Genomic DNA, 20,994 nt, shown 5'->3' with positions numbered 1-20,994 from the left:
TCTTTGGGTTGCTTTCTCCAGCGGTGGCCAAAAAGCACATCCTTGATGTGATGCCAGACAACAGGCAGATGTCAAAGCTGTGTCAAGGCATAGCATGGATTTCTCTGCTGGGCAGGGAGTGGACAGAGACCACCAGCCACTCCTGGAGCCCTGAGCTGATCAAAGCTGCGGCTGCACTGCCAGTGCATCAGTAAATATGAGCACATCGTGTCCTTCCCTTGGCTGGGGTGGTGCTTCCAGGGCCAACACAGACCTTTGGGGAAGGCAAAAATATCCTAACCTGTCACACAGCCTCCTCTGTAAAAGGAGAGGGTGGGCAGAGAGAGAGAAGGGACGATTTGGGGTCATCTCTTGGCTTTCTGCAGTGTTTGCTCAGCTCAGGCATCAGAGATGTCCTCACAACCCTGAAGGTCGTGGCTGTTCAGGAGAGCTGGGCTGGTTTTGCAGCAGGGTGAGAGCTCCTGGTGTAAATCCAGTTCTCAAGGCAGTGCAAAACCAGTAAATCTTGGCTGTTGTGTCTGTGTGGGGGTGAAGCAGAGCTTTGTTCTCCACTGAGAGCCAGTGGGACCCAGGGCTGTGTCTCTTCCCCCAGCTGTGATTTAGAGCTGCTGAGCTGATGGCAGCCCTGATACTCACCATGAAGTTAAAAATAAACCCCTCGAGTTTCTCTGCTGATAATTGAAGCATTCTTTTATTCTTTTTTTCGTGTGTTTTGATGTAGAATCGAGCCAGGTCCTCTCCTCCTCCCCAGCACTGCCCCCCAAAATCCCACAGGGCTTTTGCTGCTCTGGCAGCAGCAATGCAGGGTGGGAGATGCTGACTTTATTCTTTTATTTCACCGTGTCTGGTGAAGATCTTAGAGATCCCATGTGCTCAGATGAAAACCAGGAACTCCAAACCTTCAGATCCAAGTCTCTTGTGTCACCCTTTGAGGCTGCTCTGCAGCTGCAGCTGCCTGTGAGCCCGCTTGCTGCTTGACCTGGTGTGTTTGGGCTGGGGTGAGGAGCAATCTGAGCAGATTCAGGGGCAGCAGGACTTGTGTTGGTTCCAGGAGGTGTCTCTCCAGCCATGGCAAACTGCTGCTCCTGCTTCTTCCACTCCTCATGTGTCTCTGGGAGATTCTCCTGCTTGGGCTGGTGCAGCACCAGGCTGTAGTAGCAACTCTCCCCTTCAGCTGCTGCTCCATAACCCTCCTGGCTGCATCTCCTGCGTTAGAAACCACTTAGAAATCTCAAAGTCAAACAGTTTTAAGGGGAAGGGGGTGGATGTCTGGTTCTCATGCCAGCCTCTGCACAGCATGAGAATCTTAGGTACCCAGTGAAACCTCTCTGCCATCCATTTACCAGTGCTTTGGTTGTCTTTCCCAGTTGACCACGTGGTTCCCGAGCCAGGGACCAGTTTGCTGACAGCATTTGACCAGTGGAGAGAATGGGCAGACAGCAAATCCTGCTGTGACTACTCCCTGCACGTGGACATCACTGAGTGGCATAAAGGTGTCCAGGAGGAGATGGAAGCTCTGGTGAAAGATCATGGTAAGCTCAGCCTTTCCCCTCCTTGCTTTGTTTTGCTTGTGAAGGATTTTATTCTTATATCCCAATAAAGGTGTTTTCAGGCCCATTCTGGCTCCTTGTGAAGGTCTGGGCAGTTGGCATTGCAGGGCAGGGACTGATTTTCCAGAGGTGATTCTCCTTTGTCCAGTGGAGCCCCTTGGAGCTCATTAGTGCAGGGAGGTGATAATTGCAGCCTTTTAAACTGTTCTAAACAAGGGAAGTATCGGGCCCAGAAGGAACAATCCATCTCTGGCTGCTAAAAGGGAAAAGCAGAGTAAAATGACCTCACAGCTTTTCCCCCCTCTTTAATTTCCCAGCAGATTAAAGTCATTTATTTGCCTCACTGCTGCTTGCTGGGAGGGGGTTTGGGCTGCTGGAGGGGCTGTGTTTTGTAGCTTTACCTGTGCTCTCTTTTCTCCCAGGTGTGAACTCCTTCTTGGTGTACATGGCTTTCAAAGATCGCTTCCAGCTCAGTGACTCTCAGGTAGGAAGGCTTGGTGGTCGATGCTTCTGTCACTGCAAGCCCATAAAAGTCTTTAAATTCAGCATACTGGGACCTGGCATCCTCTTCTGCCTCCAGCCTTCACGTGTGTAACAGAACCTGAGATTTGCAACAGTACCCAGAGCTCTGGTTGGAAGATTATATTTTTAATTAAAAACCGAAGCCGGCCAGCAACAAACCCTGAAAGGCTTGGCTGGGGGAAGCAACAGCAAACCCCTCATTTTGAGAAGCCTGAGGTTTTATTCCAGCTCCTCTGGGGTGGAAGCAGTGGCAGTTTTATGAATTGCTGCTTTATGCCTCTGCACAGGGCAGGACAGTGAGACCTCTGGGTTAATTAATCTGTTTATCAGCTGAAACCGAGCCTGGTCCTGAGATGCTTTCTGGTGTTGGAGTGGCTGGGACCTTAAAAAGGAATTCCCCTCCTGTTTGCTGTTCTTGTGGGTACATTTGGGCACATTTGAGCTGTTGAGAGGGGCAGTTGATATTCCTGAAGCTGTGGGAGGAGAGGAATGCCGGGGAGTTGTTTGGAGCAGCGTGGGAGGTGCTGGAGTGTCACAGTTATCTCTGATGACTCTGGAAACATTTTAATGAGGGACCATTGACGGCGCCAGTTGTGGGTTACTCGACCTCAACCCCGTCCTGCCTTCCTCAAAGCTTCTCCTCCCCTCTTCCACTCTGCAAAACCCCCTGTTTGCTGCGGCTCAGCCTTTCTGGTGGGGAGTGTTTGGTGTGGGGATAAAAAAAAAAAAAATGTGTTGTTTTCTGCCTCCCAGATCTACGAGGTCCTGAGCGTGATCCGGGACATCGGCGCCACGGCCCAAGTGCACGCCGAGAACGGTGACATCATTGCTGAGGTATGGCCTGTTTATTCTGGGCATTATTCCCTCCAAAACGCTGGCAGGGCTTGAAATTCTCCTTCCTTCTTTGCAAAGGCTGTTAAAAGCGTGGCAAGGGGGGTGTGAGCAGAGCTGGGGCAGCAGATTTGAGAGCCCTCGTCGCTTTTGTGGCAGCTTTGGGTTTGTGGTGAATGGGACATCTCTGCCTCTTTTCCTAAAAGTGAAAAAAAAAAGCTGGGTGTGACCATCCCTATGTGTAATAAATAAACTGTTCTGCAGTAAATAAGAGGAGTGGGAAGGGATAAAACCTCCCACAGTACCCGGGATGCTGATGTTTGGGGTCTGTTCATCCTCCGAACAGCAGCAAAGAAGAAGTGTTAATAATCAGCTGGATTTGGCCTGATCTCCAGCTCGTTTTATACACTCTGCTTCAAGCATGCAGAGGATTTCTGTGTTGTCTGACTGGGAAAGAGCCCACCTGAGTCTCTGAGCTCACTTGTCTGCAGTTGCAGGATGATTTCTTTTCCCGAGGCATCGTTTTGCCACGTCCTGGAGATGGTTTTATAGACACAAATGAGCACTGAAAGTGGAGGGGCTGTGAACCCAGTGTGAAGCAAATCCAAATAAAAGGTTTCCTTGACCTCCTGTGAGCAAATCAGCAAGGGCTTTGGGAGCTCTGGTTATTGTCAGCAAGGGAAGTTGGACAGGACTCTGCTTGCCTTATGTGATTATCACCCAGCACAGATGCTTAGGATCTCACTTGTACCCCTTCCCAACAGCTGTGTGTGCTGCAAGAAAAACTGCCTGCTGCCTTAAATCTCTTTCCTGCTCTTTTTTTTCCTCCTCTAGGAGCAGCAAAGGATCCTGGAACTGGGAATCACAGGCCCTGAAGGGCATGTGTTGAGCAGACCTGAAGAGGTGAGGACTTGCCTGCCTTTGCATTTATTCCCCCCCCAATTGATAACATCTTTCCATTGCCATCAAGTGCTTCCTGCTGGGATGAAGGTGGCTGGAAACAGGATTTCATCCTGACTGTGAAGATTCTGCCACTGACTTTTCTAGATCCAGTCTCTTGGGCTTCTCTCTTGGTCCTTATTTTATCAGGCTTCCAGTGAATCAGCAGGATTTTTTAATGTGTGTCCAAACCCTGACATGGTCTGAGCCACTTGCACCTCTTCCATCTACTGTAATATTTGTTATTTTGATGAAATTTTACCAAGGGTAAAGGTATTTTTTTAATGCCTCAATCCCTCTTAAGTCTTTGAAATAAATCCCAAGGGCAAAGAAGAACCTTAAAACTTCACCTTTGAGGCTGGTTCCCATTGCATTCTTCCTTCCCAAACTTGCAGTGTCTGTGAGCTGGACACCTCAGCCTGGCATTCCTGCTTTGTGGAGCCCATCTGTTCCGGACAAGCCGTTCTTTTTTGTCCCTCCCGAGTTCCTGGGGGCTTTGCTGCCTGCCAGATGTGGCAGCTGGGAGCTGGGGTAGGGGTGAGATCATCCATCCACACGTGCCCCTCGTGCTCCTGCTCTTATTTGCTCCCCTTGCTCGGGACAAGCAGCATCCAGAGGCGTTTCAGTAGGAATATAAATCACTTTAGGGGGGGGGAGAAAAATGCTCGGCTTGGAGGGTGAATGAATCCTCACAGAATTCGTGTGGGATCTTGTGCTTCCTGAATTTGTGAGTGAACACTTGCACTGAGCTTTCCATTCACCCATCCCTGCCTTTTTATTTAGTTTTTAAAAAAAACTTTAATGTCCTTTTTTTTTGGCTTGCACCAGGAGAGTGGGAGCTGGGACACTGTGGGGCACCCCCTAAAGTTGTGTTGGCTTCAAAGGAAGGCTGCCCCCACCTTAAACAACCTGGACACCAAACCAGCCAAGTCATGTCTGGCTGCTTCAAAGCCCATCCTCTGTGGAGCAGGAGCTTTAAAGTGTGAGCTGTGTGTTCCCCTGGCTTGCTGATTGATGTGTGCAGAGCTGGGCTCTCCCCCAGCACAGCTGAAAGCTGCCCCAGCACACACACGTGGCTGCCCCAGATGAGGAGCAGGAAAGCCTCTCCCTGCTGTCCCTCAGTGCAGCTGAGCTCAGCTGGGCTCTGCCCAGGGCTGGGAAGCGTTTGATCCAAAATTCTCCTCCTTGGAAGTCATAGGAAGCAGGGCAGGAAACGATGTCATCTGGTTCCCTCCCTCCCTCCCTCCAACGTGGGAGTGACTCCATGCTTTTGAAAACATCCAACTCCCTGCAGACTGGCTGGTGATAGAGCCCAGATTCCAAGGGTGGCAGCACATCCCTAATTCCTCTTGACTTCAGCAGGAGTGGATGTTTGTCGTGTCCCTCTGGGGTGCTGTTGACACCAGAATTGGCTTCTCCCCCTCAGGGGGATGCAAAGCCCGTCCCGAGGACTGATGGTTGTCATCTGGCTGAGGAGCTGCTTAACTCAGACCTCCATCTGCACCAGACTAGCAGGAGTTGCCGAGCAAGTCTGAAATATTTGTGATTAAATCAAAACTCCCACTCCTTTCGGCGGGAATTACAGCGGAGTGAGGCATCCAGGGGTCTGGCCACGTGTTTTTCCATGCACATCTGAACTCCCAGCTCGACAGGAATTCCTGAATTAAGGCTTGGGTTTCGCTGCTGACTCAGGTTTAGGTCACCTCACTCACCTGGGCTGAGCCAGGGTGACAGTGCTCAGCACCTTGTTCCAGCCACCAGGCAGAGCCCACCATCCCAAGTCAGCCTCACCCATCACTCTCTGGAAAACTCTCCCCCCTCGCAGCTCAGTTCACTCTGTGATGACTTCCCCATCATTTTTTTTGTTTTTATTTGAGCCACAAAAACGCTGAGAGCACAGGCAGGCCAAGTGCTCCAGGAAATGTCTGTCTTTTTTTTCTTTTTTTAATTTTTTTTTTCCCTCCCCAATCCGAGAGGAATTGCTGTGCTAGGGCTTCTGATGCATCCTGATAATTGCAAACATTCCCCTTTGGACTAGTCCTTGGCTTATTGTTATGTGCCTGTCACCATAGCAGCTGGGCACAAGGCAGGAATTCACCAGCCTTGCTCTCTCTCTGTGCACAAAATATTCTCCTGCTGCTTTGCAGTTTGGTCCAAACCCTGGTGGGGTGTGTTTTTTTCTCGTGGGGGGGGGAAACTGAGGCACAGGAGTGGAAATGTGACTTCCAGAGCTGCTTTAATGGGGAGTTTGGTAACAGATGCCACAGCCTGGAAGCACTGGCCTGCCTTGAGTCCCCTCCTTGTCTCTCCAAAGGGACAACTGTGCTTTTCTTGGCTCTGCTCTCAGCCCCTGAGTGCTCCTGGCTGTGACACCCCGAGTCAAACACTCCTGGAACAAACACCCTCCCTCACAGCCTTTTTTCCATTTGCCTGGGGCAGCTGGGCCTGAAAATATCCCCTTGTGTTCCCCCCTCTTTGCCTGGGGGGGGTCAGTCCCAAACCCTGGCTGGGGCTGTGTAACCCTTTGGGCACCAGAGCCCACCAGGATGGCTCTGAGGTTGGGGGATTGTTCTGCTTTTAAGAGCTCCCAGCTGTTGCCCTGGTGGGTTTTTCTGAGCAGTTCTGGGGTTCTTTTTCCAGGTGGTTCTTTCCCTCCAAAGCACAGTGTTAGGAGCCAGCAGTCACACAGTCATGGAATGGTTTGGGATGGAAGGGGCCTTAAAACTCCCCCAGTGCCAACCCCTGCCATGGGCAGGGACACCTTCCACTAGCCCAGGTTGCTCCAAGCTGGCCTTGGACACTTCCAGGGATAGGGAACCCACAGCCACTCTGGGCAGCCTGTTCTGATGCTGGGACTGATGGTGATGATTTGTGGTGCTTGGGCTGCAATTAAGTCACTGCAGAGCAGATTTTCACAAGTGCTGAGCGTGTCCCAACCCCTCCAGAGTCCATGGGGGGTGCTGGGAGCCTCTTGCACTTGGCACTCAGGTGGTGGGTTGCTCTGGGTTTGTTTGCTCCTTTGTTTGTTTGGAAAATGTCTGTGGGATTGCAGGCTCTGCTCTCCGTGGCACTGTGAGCATCACCCTGCTGGTAAATGCCTCCTCTGGATCCTTTGATTAGGGGGTGTGTGATCCATGACAACCTGCAGGGTGATGCTGATCACCCCCAGGCTGCAGTCCCAGCCTGACCCCCAGTTTTTGCTGAGGTTCATCCCCGGGGCACCTGCAAGGAGGAGGAGCTGATTGGTGGGGTGGTTTTACACACTCCTGTCAGATCCCAAGCCAGGGGTTGTGGTGGAGGGTACAATTTGGGAGGCTCGTTTTGCAGACGTGGCTCCAGCAGGGGGTGTGGGGCAGCATCTCCCTGCTCTGGGGGCTGGGCCCTGAGTGGCTCTGTTGAGTCAACACTGAGTGGCTTATTTTTGTCTGGGTTAAAGAAAGGGCTTAATCACTCTGACCCGGAGCACCTGGAGTGTTGGTTTAGCTCAGACTCTGTCTGCTGGCAGAGAAACTCTGGAGCAGCCTGGGAGAAGAGGTTCTAATGAGAGGGGACTGCAGCTTGGTGTCGTTTAGTTGCTGTGGTTATGCTGTAAATTGGAATTTGCAGAGTTGGAGAGGTGGGAAGTGCCTCATCTTGGCCCTGCACACTGTGCTGTGACCCTCTGGGCTGCCCCTAACCTGCCTTTGTTCCTCAGGTGGAGGCAGAGGCTGTGAACAGGGCAATAACCATCGCCAACCAGACCAACTGCCCCCTCTACATCACCAAGGTGATGAGCAAAAGCGCCGCTGATGTCATTGCTCAAGCCAGGAAAAAGGGTAAGTTGTTTCCCTCTGAGCTCATGCACTTCAGCTCCCTGCCAGCATCAGCTCCATCTCCACAGGGAGGGTTTCTTTTTCCAGCGTTATCGTCCAGGCTCTGTTTTAAAAGGTCCCAAGCGACTGCTTCTGTCTCATCTCCCCCAGACAAGTATCCTGTCAGAGCCAGGAGCTGTTTCTTCTGTTCCTCCTGAGCCTCTCTCTGTTCACACTCATCCTCCCACGCTGAGCCTGCATGTTATCCAGAGCCATTCCATGCTGGCTCCGTTTAGTGGCTCCCCTTGGAGACTGCAACTTCCAGCTGCTGTGGCTTTTTCCTGGGTGCTTTCTGATCTTCCCAGGGCCAGAAGGGATTCCAGGAGCCCTGGCAGGGATGTTGGCTCACTAGCCCTGCTGGATTTAGCTGGAGTATCCCCGAATCCAGCTGCCCACTGTGCTCCTTGCTTGTGGGATGGATACTCCTCATGTGCTGGATCCCACAGCCTGACATCCAAACAGGAATTGGGATCAGTCAGGCTGGGAATTGCAGTCCCCTCGGATAACTCTGCCTCCAGGGTGCTGCAGGGCTGCAGTGGATGCTGCTGCCCTGTCTGACTGAGGTTTGGGAGGGAGCTGAGCTGCTCTGAGCAGGGCAGGAGCCCTGCTGCTCCTGGAGGAGGGAGGGTTACCCACAGTGAGTGCCTGTCTCCTGCTCTATCCTGTGACTAAACCCTTCATTTCTATTTAAAGCAGCTCTGGGTGGGTGAGTAAGCAGGAGGGATGATTTGCCCCCTTCTCTCCTCACAAGGATTTGATTTTATGCAGTCCAAATAAGCCTGGATGGATATACAAATGACATCACTTTCCATCTGGGTGTTTGGTGTGAGAAGAGCTGGTTTCCTACTGCAGCAAACGGATTTGTGTCTGTGCATTGGCTCAGGAGGATTTTGGTCCCATGACTCCTGTCAGATGAGTTCTGCTGGGGAGGACTGATTTCCAAGGCATCTCCTCCTGCTTGTGGCGTGGAAGCAGCTCGGGCTGTTTGGGATAAACCTCCCTCTCCCAGCTCCATCGGTGGGGATGGTGCTGAAGGAGGATGTGCTGACACAGCAAAGGGGGCTGAACGTTGGATCATCCCAGAAAACAACTGGATGTCGTCGTGCAGCTGAACCCTGTGAGCCAGGGGAGCATCCCTCCCCTTTTCCAGATAAAATACTGGAGGCACAGGCACCACAGAAGGGCAGCATCCCAAAAAAAACCCCACCTTCTTGGTGCTGTCCCCCGACCAGCCACAAGTAGAGTGGGGCATTGGGATGAGGGACCACACACTTGGGTCACAGGAAGCCATAAAACACAACCTGGCCTCGCTGAAGGTTGCCCTGCCCGTGAAAGGTGCTGGGATTCTCCCAGATGAATTGACCCACAGGACTCACTTCACTCAAAACTCCTGAGCTGCAACACACAGTTCTCGTTCAAACTGTGTTTTCTCCTTATAAGGAGAAATTGGGGTATAGATGGTGCACCATCCTCTGTTCCTTCATTTAAATAATTCAATTTAAATGCTGTGCAGTAGGCCAGGAGGGCCACACACACAAGCCTTGCCCTCCCAGGCAACAGAGGAAACATAACTGAAGACTGTCCAAGGCGAAAACAAACCAGAATTGATTTGCTGAATGGAAAAGAACGAATGTTATTTAAAGCCAGATGTTCCCAGTGGCCTTTGCATGGGAGGAGATTCCCTGCAGACTCTGCTGCTGGAAAATCTGGGAGCTCAAAACATCACTCCCTGCAGAACAATCCCCCCCAATGTCCTGGCCCACAACAGGCCTCCCGTTAATAGCCAGCGTGTGTTTGGCTTTATTCTGATTTCAGAACCCTATTTGTGGCCAGTGATGTCAGCAAAGCCTCTTCCTCTGCTGCTGGAAACCCTCTGACAAAGGCTGTTCTGCACCTCCCGTGTCAGTGGGGCCCTGGGAGCAGCATGAAGCCAGTTCATCATTTTGCCTCGGCTGATGGACTCCTTCCCAGCTAGTTCAAGACCTCACAGACATAACAGTAGCTCTGGCAGACACAGTGAAATAAATACATATTTATGCTTTCACTCTGCATGGAGAGGTGCAGGACCCCAGTTCTGGGCTTGCCAGCTTGGGCTGCCTTTGAAGTTGCAGCATCTTGGTGTGCAGATGGTGCATCCCAGAGGGTCCTGAGCTGCATTTGTGAACCAGGAACACCAATATTTCCCTCTGCACGCAGGAAACGTTCCTGGTAGGAGTTCTCTCCCTCCTGATCTGTGCACAGACCCTGCTCCAAGAAACCTGGCCTTGGTAGAAGGTCTTTTAGGCATAGGAGTTGACAAAGATATTGCAGGCTTATTTTTTTCATTCTTTTTCTTCCACATCTCTTGTAGATCAGACTGGATCTGCTCACACCCTTACAGTTCCCCTCAGCTTCTTTTCATAACGTTCTTGGTCCAGGATAAACAAATAAATGAATATAAACAGTAAAACGAGTCTTTACACTAACCCTTTCAAACAAAATTAATCAGTGCAGTCGTATAAAGGATTGTGCACATTTTGCTGCTCCAGACACTGATCAGGAGCAGTATCTTTATTATTATCTTTATTAATTACTTCCAACCCTGCAGCTTGTGGTGTGTCAAGGCACAGCTTGCCTGCCTCGTCCTTTCTCACAGGATGCTTTTTGCCTGGATCCAGGCTGGAGATGCCCCTCTCTTGGTGCTCACAGTGGGTTTGTGTGTGTCCCTGTCCTGCAGGCACTGTGGTGTATGGAGAGCCCATCACAGCCAGCCTGGGGACTGATGGATCCCATTACTGGAGCAAGAACTGGGCAAAGGCAGCAGCTTTTGTTACATCCCCACCACTGAGTCCTGACCCAACCACTCCTGATTTTCTCAACTCACTACTGTCCTGGTGAGTAGAGCTCGCTGTGTTCACACAGCTGTGAGACAAGAGGCTGGTAAAACAGCTGTTGTTGCCTTTAGGGGTAAACCTGTGACAACAAAATGCCTTAAAATACCTATTTTTATCCTTTCCAGTGGAGACCTCCAAGTGACCGGCAGTGCCCACTGCACCTTCAACACTGCTCAGAAAGCTGTTGGGAAGGACAACTTCACCCTGATCCCTGAGGGAACCAATGGCACTGAAGAGAGGATGTCCATCATCTGGGACAAGGCCGTGGTATGTCACACATGTCGCAGGTTCTGGGGTGGAAGAGCTGCAGGAGGTTGTTTTAACCTCCCCTAGAACACTCGTTACGGTCCTTCCACTTTTCCCCCCTGTTTTTTTCGGAGTGGTCCTCACCTTGCTCATGCAGTGGGCTCCTCTGCTCTTCCCCCAGGTGACTGGCAAGATGGATGAGAACCAGTTCGTGGCTGTGACCAGCACAAATGCAGCCAAAATCTTCAACCTGTACCCGCGGAAGGGCCGCATCGCCGTGGGCTCGGACGCCGACCTGGTTATCTGGGACCCCGACAGCGTCAAGACAATCTCTGCCAAGACTCACAACATAGTAAGGACATCTCCTGCACTGCCCTGCTGCTCCTTTCCTCCCCTCTTCCTCAGTGCCAGGCTGTGCTGCCAAAAAAACCAGAGCTCGTGACAGCTCAGGGCTTGTTCTGTCCGTGCCCAGAACTCTCTCTGTTGTGTTGAGCAGAGTGAGCCCAAATCTGAAATCATGTGAATACCCAGAGATTTCCCCCGGAGCAGAGAGCTTGTCAGCTCTTTCTCAGTGTGGGATGCTTGGATCTGAGCACACAGAAAGCTCTTTAAATCTTCTAAGCTATCAAAAGGCCTCTTAGGACAGTGTGTTGTTTATGACCTCCAGGCTCTCCAGCAGTGGGAAAGGGAATAAAACGGGAAATAAAAATCCTTTTTCAACTTGGGGTCAGTGAAGCTTTGTCAGCTCATGGACACCTTTGCTGGAGATCTGACCCAGATCCAGTGTCTGAGTGGATTTACACCGTGTGCTGCTGTGTGGGGTCAGGACTTTACAGGTCAGTTGGCACAGGGAGGTCCAAGGCAGCACCCAAACTCACCAGACCTTCCCCTTGGTTCTTCTGCAGCTTTGTGGTGGCACTTAGAGGCACAGTTTGCTGTGTCCACACCTCATACCTGACCCCTGGAGTGAAAAAGCTGTCCCAGCCTGTGGGAATCCGCAGAGCATTCCCAGTGCAAAGGGCTGGCTGGAGTCTCCCCGTGACATTGGAGCCCTGTCTCAGAGAAAGCAGCCACTGTTTGCATTTGTTGACAACTTGTTTCCCTGCTGGCCATGAACCTATGGAATGTTTCCCTGGAAAAAACCTCCTTGTTCTGTTTTTTCCCCGTGAATGCTTTCATTCACTCTGGAGCTATAAAGGAGCAACGTTTTCTTCCACACTTGGATCCCTGAGCACATTCACAAAGAAACTTTTTCTTTTTTTTTTTTTTTAGAAAGGTTTGGTTCACTTCCCTGTGACTGAACTCACTGTCAGAATTGGTCACAGATGGCCTGGCTTCATCCTGCCTCTGCTTGGAGGCTTCTGACAGGAATTCCAGGAGTCTGGTCACTTCAGTCACCTCGGAGGTGCTTCCAGACTCCTTCCAGTCTGGAGAGGAATGACTTAGAGAGGAGGCAGCCCAGGCAGTCACTGCTTTTAGGTGCCAGATTTAGTGCTCTGAGCCTGGTTTTGTCCTTATGAATGGCTGGGAGAGTAGCTGGGTGGGTGGAGTGTTTGCAAATCATTGCTCTTTCATAGCTGTTGTCTTTAGGAAATGACCCCGAGCTCTTTACATTTCCTAGCACAGAACTCAGAGCCTTTCTCTTCTGTGGGCATGTGGATTTCTTCCTAGAAAGGGTGTTTAAACTTTTAAGGGGCTTAAGGAGGTGTCCAGGGAACGACTGGATGTGGCACTCAGTGCTTTGGGCTGGCTGACAGGGTGGGGGCTGGTCCCAGGTTGGACTTGGAGATCTTTTCCAACCTCTTGTGATTCTGTATTTTTTGGTATCTCACGCTGCACAAATGCCTTGTGTTAGAAGAGAAAGTGATACAAGTGATGCCTTTGGGAGTCCAGGAGTCCTGGGTTGGTCAAGTCTGGAACAAAAGACCCCTTTGAGAGCAGGCACAGGGTGCTGTGGCACAGGGAGCCCCAGTAATTATGCGGCCTCGCATGATTGTTACTTTTTTAAATGTTCAGGCGAGTTACAGATATTTCCCAAGAATTCACACTGCTCTTGCCACTCTCTGGCAAGGAAACATTGGGAGCTAGAGAGGGAGATGGTGTTGTTCTTGGAACCAGCCTCATCCATAAGCTCCTGACCAAGCCTCCTCCTCTGCCACCACAAGTTTTTTCGGGCTGGACCCGCTTCAGGGTCGGTTTAACCGCTGTCCTGGCTCGTTGTACAGCTGCAGTCAAGCCTGTCCACACTTATAACACACTTCCAGGGCAAACTCCATCATTAAGTCAGTTAAAAAAGACCTGGATCTGACTCAGATGGTCACTGGAGTAACAGCCCCCAAATAACGTGGTTGCATCTCTCATCCCAGGAGGCTCCACGGGTGCGACATTTGCAGCGATTCCTTTCCAAACTTGCCTCTTTTTCCTTGGTGTGATGTTTCCAATCCTGTTAATTGAGGATGAGCAATCCCATTAGGAGTAAAACAAGATTGTCCTGGCCCCTGACCCGTCAACCAAAACTTGGGTTTGCAAATACAGATTTTCAGAATGATCCTTATTTTAGATATGAGGCTCAGGCAGAGCTTCCTGTGGCTCCCAAATCCCCCCAAGTTCACCAGGAGAGAGGTGCTTAAAATGTGTTTGAACAGAGAGGTTTTTCCTCTTGCCCCGTGGCTGCCATAGGGTTTTCCACAGGATATTGGGAAGGAATTCTTCCCTGTGAGGGTGGGGAGGGGCTGGGATGGAATTCCCAGAGGAGCTGTGGCTGTGCCATCCCTGGGAGTGCCCAGGGCCAGGTTGGAGCGACCTGGGCCAGCGGAAAGTGGATGATCTTTAAGGTCCCTTCCGTGAGTCTTGTTCCAAAGGAAATTGCCTTAATAAATCCTGAGCAATTCCAGGCCGGTTGAGGGCGGATTAAACCCCGTAAATGACGTTTCCTGACACGCTGTCCCCCGTGTGTGTTGCAGTCCCTGGAGTACAACATCTTCGAGGGCATGGAGTGCCGCGGCTCCCCCCTGGTGGTGATCAGCCAGGGCAAGATCGTGCTGGAGGATGGCAACCTGCACGTCACCGAGGGCTCGGGGAGGTACATCCCCAGGAAACCCTTCCCAGACTTCGTTTACAAGCGCATCAAAGCCCGCAGCAGGGTGAGTGAGTGCAGGGGCTGGGCCTCGTGGGGAGCTGGTGCTGTCCCCTGGCTCCTGCAGCAGGGAGTGCTCCCCGTATTTTTAATAATTTTTTAATATTTTAATAATATTTTTATTTTATTTTTAATTATTTTTCTATATTTTATTATTTATTGGTAAATAATATTTTTTATTTTAATAATGTTTCTATTTTAACAATTTTTATTTTACTAATATTTTCTCTGTAATAATATTTTCTCTGTAATAATATTTTAACATTTATTTTAAATTATATAAATTTTTTTATCATTGTTAATATTTTTATATTTAATATTTTAATACGATTCTACTCTTATTTTTAATAATATAATCTATGTCCAATACTATTTTATTAATATTCCATAACACGTGAATAACTATATTTTATTATATAATTTATACTACTTTTATTTTATTTTATTTTAATAATATTTTAATAATACTTAAATATTTTAGTAATGACATATATTACTTTTTATTTGTTTTATTTTTATATTATTTTCACAATATTTTAATATTTTCGAATAGTTCAATAATGATTTATATAGGTTCGCTTTTATTTTATGCCTTTATTTTACCAATATATTAATTATATTTTATATTTCAATAATAATGTTATAAGTGTTTATTTCTTTTATATTTTTGTATTATTTAATCTTGTAAAATATTTTAACAATATTTTAGGTAGTAGTATTTCATTTAGAATAAAACATTAATAAATATAAATACATACTATTAAATATATTAAATATAATAATTATATTTAAGATAATAATGTTAGTATTATTTTAATATTATTTTTCTTTAATTCTTCTCTGTCTTGGGACACCCAGACAGACTCTGTGTCCAGGAAACCCCCAGTCTGGACATGTAAATAACCCGCCCCAGAGGTACCAAGGGAAGTTCTCAGTAGCATTTACACATCAAACCCCGCAGCAGCCATCCAGAATTGTCATTTATTGTTCTGGAGACGCGCTGCTGTCACCTGTGCCATCAGCTGCTCTTGTCTGGTGACTGGTGAGTCACAGGCACAGCCTCCTGGCTGCTTAAAAGGGACACTTTTCGATGTTGAAGAGGCTCAGGGTGTGGGAAAGGGATCCTGGGAAGCACATTCCAACACAAGGGTGACCTCTCAATCCAATTGGGCAGCATCTCAGCTGGAATAATTGCATTTAAGCCAAGCTCCAGCTCACAGGCTGGGGCTGGGAAGCCAGCCTGGCTGCCCTGGGGTGCTCCTGCCCTCTTTGCTTTTTGGGGAGGAGCAGCAAGTTGAATTTGGGAGTTGTCAGGAGGCTTTAATAGCACGGCAGGTGGGTTGGGATCGTTCAAAGGGCAGCACCCGCAGGGCAGGGGACAGGCTGGGCGTCTCTGTGGGCTGGAGCCACAACAGTCCAGAGCCACATGTTAATTTACAGGATTAGAGGAGTCCTGACCGAAATGCTTACATTTTTGGAGTCATAAAAATCTGGGGGTGTTTTAAATTAATTAAGCTTAGCATTAGTTAATAGGATTTTTGTCCTGCACGAGCTTACCTAGAGTCAGGTGCAGCACTTTATACCCTGTCCCACACCATGGATCTCCCAACAGTGGGGTTTTTGGGAGAGCAAAGCACTGGGTCCATATTCCCAAGGAGCCTTGGGGGGCTCATGGACTGAGACCCCTCAGCTTACTGTGTCAAGCTGCAGAAACACTGCTTGTAACTTGTAGGAAATTAGGGCAAGTTAATCTTGTTTGCTGCAAAACTGGTGGGTTTGGATAGTCTGCACATCCGTGTTTTACATGGATATAGATATAAAATAGATAAAAATATAAAGTAGGTTTAGATATAAAATAGGTACAGATGTAAAATAGGTATAGATTTAAAATAGGTATAGGTGTAAAATGGATATAGATGTAAAATAGATATATTAAATAGGTTTACATATTAAATAGGCATAGATTTAAAATAGGTATAGGTGTAAAATAGATATAGATGTAAAATAGATATATTAAATAGGTTTAGATATTAAATAGGTATAGATTTAAAATAGGTATAGGTGTAAAATAGATATAGATGTAAAATAGATACAGATGTAAAATAGATACAGATGTAAAATGTAGATATAAAATAGATATAGATGTAAAATGTAGATATAGAGTAGGTATAGATATAAAATAGATACAGACATAGATATAAAATAGGTGTAGATATAGATGTGAAATAGATACAGATATAAAATAGATGCAGATGTAAAATAGGTATGGCTACAAAATAGGTATAGATACAAAGTAGGTACAGAGGTAAAATAGATACAGATGTAAAATACAGATATAAAATAGATACAGATACAAAATAGACCCGGATATGGAGCAGCTCCCCGGGGATCAGAGCAGATGACGCGCGCTTTCCAATCCTCTTACCAAGCACCCGCCTTGCAATGTGTGTCACTGGCTTAGCAACATCTGGGCAGCTGTGGGGCTGGTTCTGGGGGCTGTGGGGCTGGTTCTGGGGGCTGTGGGGCTGCATTCTGAAGGCTCCTGTGCCCTGCTCTGTGTTTGCAGCTGGCTGAGCTGCGGGGTGTCCCCCGAGGCCTCTACGACGGCCCCGTGTGCGAAGTGTCGGTGACACCCAAGACCGTCACGCCGGCGTCCTCGGCCAAGACCTCCCCTGCCAAACAGCAGGCACCCCCCGTGAGGAACCTGCACCAGTCGGGGTTCAGCTTGTCTGGTATGGGATTTCGTGAGGCTGAGTGATTTTGTTGCTGTGAAATCAGGAAATTGCTGCTGATTTGTGCCCCCGCACCCTGAATTAATTCTGCTGAAGCGGGCAGGCAGTGGGGTGTGTTTAGCTGGGGGGTGGGAAGGGACCTTAAATCCCATCCAGTTCCAACCCCCTGCCATGGGCAGGGACACCTTCTACTAGCCCAGGTTGCTCCAAGCCCCGTCCAACCTGGCCTTGGACACTTCCAGGGATGGGGCAGCTTCTCTGGGAATTCCATCCCTGCCCTCATCACCCTCACAGGGAAGAATCCTTCCCAATATCCCATCTAACCCCGCCCTCTGTTAGTTTGAAGCCATTCCCCCTTGTCCTGTCACTGCAGGCCCTTGTGTTTAAGAGTGAGAATTTTCTATTTTTAAGAGGCTGGCAAGTTCTGGTTTTCAGATGGCACCAACTCCAGCAGAGCTTTGCCAGCTGGGACCAGCTGTGGATCCGGGATGGGGCAGCTTTGATTTCTCAGCTGCTGTTCCAGTGCAAGAAGGGCAAACTAGAAAAAGGGATAAGAAGGCTTCCCAAGGGAAAAGCATTTAGCCAACCCTTCCCTGTGCAGGGCTGGGTGGTTTAGGTGTTCAGGGCAGAGAGGTTATTAATGCAGAACAGCTTTCAGCAGATTCAAGGCACTGGGAGCCAGTCGGAGCTTCCCCTCCAAACACAGACCCGTGGAAAAGCCATCCAAGGTCATCAAGTCCAACCATAACCCAGCACCACCACTAACCCACCTCCCCAAGTGCCACATCCACTTGGTTTTGGAGCATTCCAAGGGTTTTTGACTCTCTCCCTCTCTCTCTCTCTCTCCCCCACCCCACAGGGGCACAGATCGACGACAACATCCCGCGCCGCACGACCCAGCGCATCGTGGCACCGCCGGGCGGACGTGCCAACATCACCAGCTTGGGCTAAGGACCCTCCCCTCCTGTGCCCACCAGGCAAACCAGGGGGGCCAGGGCACCTGGAGACCCTTCTTGATCCTTTTAGAGCCTGTGACAGTTACTGCGGGCAACCAGTGAGGGGGGGCTGAAGTAAAAGCGCCTCTTTCAGCCCCCTCAGATTTCCCTCCTCATCTTCACCGACCCCCTCTCACTTCCCCCCCCCACCCCCCACCCCTTACACATTTAAAGAAATAAACCCTGTTTTGGCACCTCTGACATGCAAGAGTAAATGTAAAGAGGGTATTTGAGATATGTGGCCTCTGTCCCATTCAGCATCTTTCTTTTAATAAAGGAAGGATAAAGTGAATTTCCCGGGAGCTGCCTTTAAGACACACACACACACAAAAGAAAAAAAAAAAGAATAAATAATAAATGTAAAAACGACCCTTTTTTAAAAAAAAAAAAAAAAATTCAAGCAGAAGAGTAGTTCAAGGGTTTTTAAACTGGATATTCTGTAGGGTTCTGTGTTCCTGCAGGATAGTTAGGCAAGCACGGAGGGACACGAATCCCAGCCTGCCCGTAGCTGTTCCCAGCACCACCTCTGAGGTCACTGGAGAGCTGTTGCTGCCAGGAGAGAGAGAAACAGGACCCAGCACTAGGAACTCACAGAGAACATCACCCCAGCCACTGGGTGAGCCACAATCCTTGGGGACTTCTGTTGGGTTCCTTTGTTTCCTTGATTCCTTTTTTCCTTCTGGGTTTTGCTGCCACTCCAGGTCCTCGAGGCAACTTCCTCTGGGTGTTTTATTTTTTTTTTTTTTTCTTTCTGTGCCGTTTGTGTGTGTGTGTGTGTGTTTGTTTTTTAACACGTTCGTGTCGTTTGTGTTTACGAAGCCTTATCTGAGAACTGGGAGTAACCTCCCTGTTCTTCCCGAACCTCATCCAAGCCACAGAACTCCCGCCAGTGTCACTGCCACCGCCACTGCCACCCTGGTCCTTCAGGTGTCCCTGGGTTGCATCATTCCAGCCGTTGCTTGCAGTAGGTCCATGAGCTCTGGTCTTCACCCCAAGCCTGCCAGGTCTTGAGCTGGTGCAAACAAGAGGAGCTGGACACCACCTGAGCTGCTGGGCTGGAGTATTTGGAGAGGTTTTTTTAGCAGTGAGTTTGTCTTTCCGTTGCTGGAGGTGGAGGGGGCTGTGGGCAAAGAGAAAGGGGCTGCTTGGAAAGGTTTCTGTAGCAGAAACCCCCCTCCCTGGCCATCAGTGAGAGGTTATTTAGAGCTTTGTGAGAGCTTATCCCATCCAAAGAGTGGCCAGGGGGTGTTGCCCGAGCATCTGTGGCAATTCCAGTCGGGGAGCAGAGGCCCAGCTGTTGGAACTGGGAGCCCCTGGAGCAGCAGCTGAGAATCTCCTGCACGTGGGCTGAGTGTCCCAGCCTCTCATTCCTGCAGGAATCTGTGCACATATCCGTGGGAAGGCCTGGCTGTTGCCCACCCTTTTCGGATTCCTCAGATTTGGGCGACCATCAGCGGTCCTCGAACGAAGGGAGGAGCCCCCAGCCTTTTGGGGCAGGCAAGGGGGGTCTGGGCCTTAAACCACCCCCTGGGACTGGAGAATTCTTGTTTTCAGGGCATGGAGAGTAAATCTGCACCGTTAGATCCCCGTTTTTCCTCAGCTGGAGGGCTGGGCAGTCCCAAGGACTTTGCTCTGAGCACAGGGAGCTTTGCCACCCCCGTTCCCTCCACTCTCTGCCTGCCCTGGCACTTGGCTGCATCTTCTGCTTTCTCTTCTCTTTGTGCTTTGCCACCTCCATTGTCTTTCCATAGTTTGAGTATTTTCTTAATAAATGGTGTTTACAGGTTCTTTTAGGAAGAAGAAAAGCTGTATGAGGGCTTTTTGAAACAAATAACCAAATTTGTTGTCGTGAAGTAGCAAAGCTGGGATTTGCAGAGCATCTGGAAGCTACTTAGGTACCCAAACCCTCCCAGCTGCAGCACCTGATTCCTTTAGACCCCTCTGAACACAAAAAGCTAAGAAAAACTTTGCCATATTCCTCCCTGCATTTTTGCATTTAGGTTCAACTCTTGGGTCTTTTTAGTTTTGCATAAAGAGTTTGCACTTTGTTTGTTGAGTAATCCGTGAACTTAATATATATTGCAGCTATTTCATTTTTTTTTTTTTGATAATTTTTTTTTTCTCTTTTTTTTTTTTTTGTCACCTGTATGTTAAAATCAAATTGGAACGAGTTGGGGAGAGAAAAAAAAAAAAAAAAGAAAAAGAATTGCAGTTTCAATTCTATAAAACACCTGCGGCTCTTCAGTATTCACTTAAGTCTTCCTTGTTTGTTGTTGTTTTTTTTTTTTCCTTCACTGACTCATGATGACTTTTTAAGTTTTAAATTCGTTCTCGAAAGAAAAAAAAAAAATCACAAAAAGAAAAAAAAAAAAAAGATTTTTGCAGGCTGTGTTAAGCATGTTTTTTCCTGTGAGAGCTCGTCCGCTTTGTGTCTGTTTAATGAATGTCATATGTAAATGCTTAAAAGAAAAACGAAAAAAAAAGATGATAATTAATTAATTAACGACTTAACCGCAGTGACTTGAAGCTCTAAAAAAAATAAAATCACACACACAGAAAAAAAAAAGGAAAAAAAAGAAAAAAAAAAAGGTAGGATTTAATACTTAGCTGGATTTAAACCCCCCTTGGATTTGTGATTGTGAACCATGAGTGGAGGAGCTGTAAGTGCTAAAGCTGATCATGTGTGTAGACCAAGAGAAGTACTGATATTTGACCATTGTCTCAATGGCAAAAACCCCCCACCCCAACCCCAAGTCTTGTGTTTTATTCCCTGAGAACTCCGTGTTATATTACCATGGGAACTCCTAATAAAGACAAAATGTTGTTGTTTCAGTAGGTGCCTCTGTGTCTCCAGGTTGGTGGGTGTTGGGTGTCTCCAGCACCTCCAAACTGAGCTTTGGATTTGGGGGGATGGAGCTCTGAATTTGGGGGTGATGGAGCTCTGACTTTGGGATGATGGAGCTCTGACTTTGGGGGTGATGGAGCTCTGACTTTGGGGGTGATGGAGCTCTGAATTTGGGATGATGGAGCTCTAAATTGGGGAGATGGAGCTCTGAGTTTGGGATGATGGAGTTCTGAATTTGGGATGATGGAGCTCTGAATTGGGTGATGGAGCTCTGAATTTGGGGGTGATGGAGCTCTGAATTTGGGATGGTGGAGCTCTGAATTTGGGATGATGGAGCTCTGACTTTGGGGGTGATGGAGCTCAGAATTTGGGGTGATGGAGCTGTGACTTTGGGGGGTGATGGAGCTCTGGATTTGGGGATGATGGAGCTCTGACTTTATAGGGGGATGGAGCTCTGAATTTGGGATGATGGAG

At 48.7% G+C, this 20,994-nt stretch overlaps 1 protein-coding gene across 3 annotated transcripts in view; it reads left to right on the top strand.

The window, feature by feature from the left end:
* DPYSL2 (dihydropyrimidinase like 2) overlaps window positions 1–20,507 on the top strand; it is a 48,511-nt gene extending 28,004 nt beyond the window's left edge. For all 3 annotated transcript variants that reach the window (XM_050325676.1, XM_050325675.1, XM_050325677.1), the window contains 11 exons: window positions 1,368–1,532; window positions 1,973–2,034; window positions 2,826–2,906; window positions 3,738–3,806; window positions 7,537–7,657; window positions 10,410–10,566; window positions 10,692–10,833; window positions 10,994–11,164; window positions 13,776–13,955; window positions 16,515–16,680; window positions 17,540–20,507. In XM_050325676.1, coding sequence (XP_050181633.1) covers window positions 1,368–1,532; window positions 1,973–2,034; window positions 2,826–2,906; window positions 3,738–3,806; window positions 7,537–7,657; window positions 10,410–10,566; window positions 10,692–10,833; window positions 10,994–11,164; window positions 13,776–13,955; window positions 16,515–16,680; window positions 17,540–17,631 — 1,406 coding nt within the window. In that variant the 3' untranslated portion in view covers window positions 17,632–20,507. The remainder of the gene's footprint in view (window positions 1–1,367; window positions 1,533–1,972; window positions 2,035–2,825; window positions 2,907–3,737; window positions 3,807–7,536; window positions 7,658–10,409; window positions 10,567–10,691; window positions 10,834–10,993; window positions 11,165–13,775; window positions 13,956–16,514; window positions 16,681–17,539) is intronic.
* The last annotated feature ends 487 nt before the right edge of the window (window positions 20,508–20,994 follow it).

The sequence above is a fragment of the Myiozetetes cayanensis genome, unplaced genomic scaffold, assembly GCF_022539395.1.
Source record: "Myiozetetes cayanensis isolate MyiCay16 unplaced genomic scaffold, myiCay2020 scf30, whole genome shotgun sequence".
Classification (NCBI taxonomy): Eukaryota; Metazoa; Chordata; class Aves; order Passeriformes; family Tyrannidae; genus Myiozetetes; species Myiozetetes cayanensis.
This window is presented reverse-complemented; position numbering and strand designations above follow the sequence as displayed.